This window comes from Antrostomus carolinensis, unplaced genomic scaffold (genome assembly GCF_000700745.2).
Source record: "Antrostomus carolinensis isolate BGI_N321 unplaced genomic scaffold, ASM70074v2 scaffold8438, whole genome shotgun sequence".
NCBI lineage: Eukaryota > Metazoa > Chordata > Aves > Caprimulgiformes > Caprimulgidae > Antrostomus > Antrostomus carolinensis.
This window is the reverse complement of record NW_010334943.1, coordinates 2,176-8,924: the sequence shown is the minus strand read 5'-3', so window position 1 is coordinate 8,924 and position 6,749 is coordinate 2,176. Positions and strand designations below refer to the sequence as shown.

The following is a 6,749-nucleotide window of genomic DNA, read 5'->3' as shown; positions in this document are numbered from 1 at the left end:
CCCTGCTGTCTTCAATAGAGCATGCATCATTTTGAACGTGAATTTTCGGAAAAGTAAGCTAATGCTGATTTATCTCTTTAAAGATGCTCTGTTTCTGTATGGGAAAGTTGAATGGAAATCTTGAACTTGCTTAGTATCGGGAGGGAATACAAGAAAAAGATCTGAACATTCTTATGGATTATTTTAATGAAATACAGCATCTTTAAAAACTATCACTAAAATGATTTTCTTTGTTTGCAACCCCTTCTCAGCCAAGTTTTTAATGCTGTTTGCACAATTACTGTCACTTTAAATTCATAATTAAGTTTTTGTTTCAATTCAGGCATCAAGTTTACAGCATCTGATTTACTTCCTATTCCTTTTAACACACTCTCTTAACAAAAATGTCCCTGTAAAAAACCTTTGGTAAGTTCTTGCTTGAGTGTTTTATTCTTACAACTGCATGAGTGAGTAAAATGTGTGTTTGCAGGCAACTTCTTCCAATATACGTATTGGAAAGGTCTAGATATAACTGAGCACTTGTCTCAAATGTTTTTTCTAGTAAATACAGGAAAGTATTTTAATGTTGGACAGAACAATTTAATCTGTGGAGGTAATTGCATATGAGTACACCAGGATGAACTGAGATTTCCTTTGTACTACTCATGTCAAGAAGGGAAGGACAGTTTGGTTTTGATTGTCTAATTGAAATAAATTGATTTGAAGATTTTCAGAACCGTGCTCTTAATTAATGGGTTCAATATAGAATGCTCATAGCTAGTCAGATACCATCCTAAAAACTGTGTGTATTTATGTTTTAAGGCAGAACTCAAGTTTAAGAGTATCATTGTCTGTAATCAGTCTCCCAAGAGTTTAACTGTATGATGTTGTCGGCAGCTCAATTTCAGCAATAGTTAGTCCTCAGGGATTTAACAAATTTCCTGGAAGGAAGACGGCCTCTCCGTCTACTTCCCTGTCTTTTCTACCCCCATTGTAAAATAACAAGACCAAAATTTGAAGATGACACATGGAATCATAACCTGATAATACTTAGTGATCCAAGCACTTTGTGGCTTTTTTTGCCCCTCTCTGCCAAATGTGTGCCTTCTCTCACTGCGTATGTTACCATTGTATTTATATTCCAGACAGAGTCCTGGCCGCTGTTTTTCATAGTCATTCTCTATTGCATTTTGTACAACTACTTGCATAGCCTCTCCAACCTCACCTTGCAGTTCCAGCCAAAAATCTTGTCTTTGTTCTCTGCAGTTGCTGCATCTCTTTCAAGCAGTTTAATTTATGATTAGCTGGTCTTGGCTCTTTTACTGCAGTTCGTCTGATCAGTTTGGTGATAGCATTGGTACACCAGTCCTACTGTGTTCTGCTCTGACCACTTTAACCACAAAAGTGGTTACTTTAACTGTTCTTGATCTTGTTCTTCCTTTGGCAAAGTGTCAAGATTTGCTTTGCTGGCAGTCTCTACGCACGAGAAACAGAAGGACTCATCCTAGGGGATGGTTTCCAGTATTTCTAATAATAAATTGACTTACATCTTTGGCTAGTGTAAAAAGTAGATGTGGGTAAGTTAGATGGCCGCAGGGCATCAATATACAACTTATTTCAGTTGGTGCTAACATTGTGTAATGTTTTGATTACTTACAAGAGCACTTGATCCACATGCAACAGGCATGTTAAATTGTTTCAGTTAATCTCTGGTATTTCTACTAGGGCTTGAGTATTTCCTTTGGAAGGGAGGAGAGTAAAGATGAGCCCAACGTGTACTTCCATGTTTTGTTGTCACAGAATGTGGTTTTCATGCCAATGAGAATTTCTCCTGAAGAGTTGGAAGGGCTACAATTACAGCATGTGTTAATGTAAACTAATGTTCACTTTGTGTGAATACTCTGCATTTTGAGCTTGAAGTCTCTCTTCAAAGACTGGTACAAACAGAAAATGAGGAAGCTTTAAGTTATGACCTTCATCTTTTAAATTACAGCAATTCCTTTTTTATGGTTACTTGTTAGTCTGAGAGCAAGTGTTAGTGAGGAAGTGAGAGAAAGGGAGCACAGAGAGAGAACTTTGCCTGCTTTTTGTTTTCTGTAGCTGAGCTTTATCCTTCATCAAATACCTCGAGTCTGTGTGGCATAATGTGCTTCAACTGCTTGGTATTTGCTTACTTCATAGCAAGCAGTTCTACTTCAGTTAACCATAATCTCTTGTTTGGCCTCATGTTGTGTGTTGTATCATAGTTCTTGCCACTCACCAGTATATTACTCTTTGTAGGTTAGAGCTACCAAAAGCAAGTGTTAGGTGCCATCTCTCTCTTTAGACTTACCATGGAATAACTTACGATCTAGATGATCGTAAGTTAATATTCACTGTTGAATAGTTCCAAGATATTAATCATTATGCCCCTTGCTCATTCCAGAATATATGAGACAAGACAGGCCCATCATACCCTGTATAGCTAGTGTTGTGCTACAAATGCCACCTTCCCACACATGTCTTGTGGTCACCTCTGAAGCCCTTTGCTCTTACTCCAACATGGATCTTTCTTCGATTGTACTTGTGTAGAAAAGATGGGTTAATATGCAGCAGCTGAGTTGCACAAGATGAGGGTGTTTGGGAGAGCTGCTTGAAGGAAATAAGGCCACCTGCCTGGATCTGAGCTGCCAGGAAGCACCTCCACACAGACCCTCACTGCTGTGGGCTCTGGCCTTCCAGGGAGTCAGGACACGGAGGCTGAGACATGATGAGAAGCATGAGATGGATGTGACTGGGGTAGAAAGCAAGGGACAGAGTGCAAAGGTGACTGGTGGCAGCATGAGAGGCAAGTGTTGAGTGCCAGATGGCTGCGATTCTTTCAGCCTGTGAAACATGTTCAGAGAAACTCTGACAGTACTGTGGAAGTGTAAAACATTTCCAGAAAACTCTCTCTGCAGTTAGTACTTTAAAAATGGAATATAATCTGACCAAGCAGTCATCACAAGTACTACAGCAGTGTGGTCCTTCCTAAGAATGTACAGTTAGTCATGTAAGGAAGAAGAGGTAGTAAGATTTGCTTCCAGTCTTTGTTACTGCTCATGACCCAAGGAGCAAACTGCTTCACTGGGGACAAACGAGAAACTGAAGCTGGGAAGCCCTGTAAGTGATCTCCATTTCCTTCAGTGCAACATCAGATTTGAGTCACATTTTGCATCCCCAACTACTGAAGCACTTCAGGCTTCATTTCAGAGGTGTCTCAGATGACACGACTCACCTGCAGGTAGAGGGATTTTATCACTTTGGCATTTTTCATCTGTTCCGTTCTTCATGCTCCACTGGCATTCAAGGAATGATGTGACTAGTGCAGGACTGACCAAGTGCAGCTAAGAGCCACAGTCCTCTGCAGCAGGACCTTCCTGACATAATCAAACATCATCTTCTCTCCTCAACAGGAGCATCGTCGATACCCCCAGCACCGCCACCGCCGCCCCTGCCACCAGCAGCTCCTCCTCCTCCGAGTACAGAGGTGCCAACGCAGCCAAGCCCACAGCCCCATGTCAGTGCAAGCCGAGGAGCCTTACTCAGCTCCATTCAAAACTTTCAGAAAGGAACACTGAAGAAAACACAGACCTGCGACTACAGTGCTCCCAGGATCAGCTGAGGCCACTGGTCACACCAGGATTAATTCCCTCTCCCCCTCCTGTGCTGTCTGGGAACAAGACCCTCCTGACCGGCAACTGGATCCACCGGCATATAGTAGCTAATCACGCTGTAGCTCCATTTACCCGCTCCAGCTCTTCTTGAGTAGCAGCACTTCCCTGTCTGCATTGCATTGCCATGCTGTGATAAGTACTCTATTCTTTACTTGGTTTCAAGAACTTTGTTCTCTAGCTACAGTTTCAGGGGTACAGCAACTTCTATATAGCTGAATAAAAAAAGCTGAAAATAGGAATGACCATGATCATGGTGAATTAATGCATTTTTTTCTAGCTCTGTTCCACCCCCCTTTTTCATATTACAGGAATGTAGTTTTATTCTGCTTGGTTTTTCAATACTTCATGCAGTTGTACCTTATCTTAATTCTTGCTGCACTGAATCAGCAAGTTTTGTTTTAGATAATCCAACACCCTCTCCCCAACCCTTAAAGCATACTGCACAGGTGAGGGAACTGGAGAATTAAATCTTATTCCCACCACATTTGTTGGTGGAATAAAAATGCTGTTTCATTAAACTTGTTTAAATGGCCATCCTACCTGTAATTCTAAGGGAAGGTGTTTTTAAATGAGGAGTTAATAGGGCACTGGGATATAATTAATTATTTAGTTAAATGCAAAGTTACTTCAAGTTAATTCTACAGCTTAAACTTTATTGCAAGATCCTTTTTGATTTAAAACCTTAAACAAATTGCACTTTAAAGGATTACAGATAATCCATTTTTTAAATTCAAGTACATCAGTGTTTGTTACTATGCAGAGAATGTCTGTACAGAGTTTCATGTAACCTGTGATATTCAGTCATTTTTATTAAAATGTTAATAGAATTCCTTCAGCAGTGTGGTGGTGGGTATATTCAGCTAGGATTTCACCTGCAAGCCAGACTTCCTAAGAACCTAACAGCACTTCTGCCAAGAGGAAATACCCTGAAAAGTATTCCTGGCCCTTAACTGAAATAGGACCTGACCTCTTCTGTCTACTTACAGAGGTGAGTATCTCCTCTCCAGCAGCCTGCCTGGGGTACAGAGCAACTGACACTGCACAGACTCCTCGAGGCAGCTTTCCCTCCCTACCAGAAGCTGCTGAACGAATCCACGTGGGGCTCTCCCTGCCTGCCAGGACAAGCCCCTTAGCTAAACCCTGCTAGGTGGTGATCTGCATAAAGGCTGCTGAGACTCCTTCCCAGTTCTTCAGACACAACCTATGTTGCTGCTGCAGACCCAGGTTCAGTGTGTCTGAATAAAGTAACTAATTTTGCACTGTAAGAACTATAGTTTGAGCATGCCCTTGTTAGCCCAAGTTGAAAAAAACAAAACAACCCCAACAAGCAAAAACATACAACAAAGCAGCTGGGCAAGTGTTTATCACTGTATGTGGCAGCTAGTGAAGAAAAATTAGGTAGTGTTTCCCAACACATACTGAATCCCAACCCATACTGAAGGGATCAGGATCTTTATTTAAGCTCTTGTGCAGATGCTTTCCTGCATGAGCGGAGTGCTCTTCAAACTAAACAGGTGAGCCATCTCTTAGCCCATCCCACAGGCTTCCAAAGCCACTTCATGCAGGTAATTGCACTTAAGTGTTGACCTGAAAAGCAAGGCTTTGCACTCCAGTTTGATCATTCACCTTTAATAAGCCTTGCAACTGTGGGCTCCTAGAGAGCTGTACAGCATTCCAGGGCTGGACTTCTGCTCACTGCAGTTCTTCACTGGACCACCACTACAGCCAGTTTGACACAGCTGGTCTGGTAATTACAAGCAAAGCAGAAGTGGAGGATTTTTTTTCCTCACTTTGAATTTAAAATTGGATTTCTCCACATACAATAGCACTAACAAACCTGAACTGTTGAACAAACAAACATTATTACCACATTGTTGCTTATATGAAGTGTGGCTTAGAGGGTAACCCCATATAAATATTCTGGGAGGTCACTATACTTTCCCCACTGTACAAAAGTTTATGTAGCTATACAACAAAGTTATGCAAACAACTTGACCTACACCATTGACACTTTTTAAAGCAGGACTTTAAAACATGTATTTACAACTTAGATATTCAAAGTTTTCTTCACTGCAAATATTATGTCCTTCACTTGAGGTATGCAGTTATCTTCTAGAATTTTTGCGTAAGGCATAGGGACATCTGCACCAGTAACACGCACAGCGGGAGCGTCCAGGTAGTTAAAGGCAGATCCTAAAACAGAAGACAGTTGTTAGGTTGCCATGCACTATGTTTTTATCTCAATTAAATTTCTGAATCTTAATCTGTTTAAACAAGTTTGTTCCTGTAGCTCTAATTTTCCAGACAGCTGTTCTCGCTCATTTATCTTCATGTACTGTGGTTTAGACAAAAATTTTCCATCCTGGTTCTTACACAGTCAAGTTCCTGGGCTAAGAATTACTTGCAAGAGAATACAAGCTGGATCCACCCTGTGAAAATCTCTAGAGCAAGACAGCTAGGCTCAAGCTCCTCAGATATAAAACCCTAACTTTGCCTTCATCTGGCTGTATCAAGAAGTTGTCAGGTTTTAGACTAGGGAATGAGATTGACAAGTATACTGCAGAACTTGGTACCTTCCATGATCCTGGCACAGATTTCGGCTCCTACTCCAAATTGTGGCCAACCTCCTTCTACAGTTACAAGATGGTTTGTCTTTACAACGCTGGCTTCCACTGTTTCAATATCCATTGGTCGAATGGTACGCAGATTTATAACCTGGAAAAAAAAAAGAGGACTGAGTTTTCTCCTTTAGCACTTTAATCTACTCTGACTTTCAAGACCAGACTTAAAATTAATAAAACTTCTAACGTTTTATCCTGGCAGAGACTGTGCAGAACAGTTTCTGGTGACTCCTGGAAAATCCCAGGTAGGGGAGTCTTGCTGTATCGAGATACAGCCATACTAATATGTACTGTCATTGTTCTGTTTACTATGCAGCTAGGTCAATCTGGAAATCACTATCAGTTCTGCCTTAATGTTGTGATGAAAAGTTCAAATGCAGAAACTGACTGCTAAGGCATTTGCAAATATAAGAAGCTTGTAGTTATTACACTGGTTTTGCAGAGCCTGAATGAA

At 41.0% G+C, this 6,749-nt stretch overlaps 2 protein-coding genes across 5 annotated transcripts in view; one reads left to right on the top strand and one right to left on the bottom strand.

Annotated features, from left to right (window-relative positions):
- The window catches only part of PXK (PX domain containing serine/threonine kinase like), a 26,208-nt gene extending 22,295 nt beyond the window's left edge, over nucleotides 1-3,913 (top strand). For 2 of the 4 annotated variants that reach the window (XM_029086581.1, XM_010174352.1), the window contains one exon: nucleotides 3,414-3,913. In XM_029086581.1, the coding sequence (XP_028942414.1) occupies nucleotides 3,414-3,622 (209 nt within the window). In that variant the 3' untranslated portion in view covers nucleotides 3,623-3,913. The remainder of the gene's footprint in view (nucleotides 1-3,413) is intronic. The other 2 variants (XM_029086582.1, XM_010174353.1) reach the window with 1 other exon arrangement.
- Nucleotides 3,914-5,467: 1,554 nt separating this feature from the next.
- PDHB (pyruvate dehydrogenase E1 subunit beta) overlaps nucleotides 5,468-6,749 on the bottom strand; it is a gene marked incomplete at its 5' end in the record, with an annotated part of 3,380 nt that continues 2,098 nt past the window's right edge. The window contains 2 exons of the mRNA XM_010174354.1: nucleotides 5,468-5,867; nucleotides 6,248-6,389. Coding sequence (XP_010172656.1) covers nucleotides 5,722-5,867; nucleotides 6,248-6,389 — 288 coding nt within the window. The remainder of the gene's footprint in view (nucleotides 5,868-6,247; nucleotides 6,390-6,749) is intronic.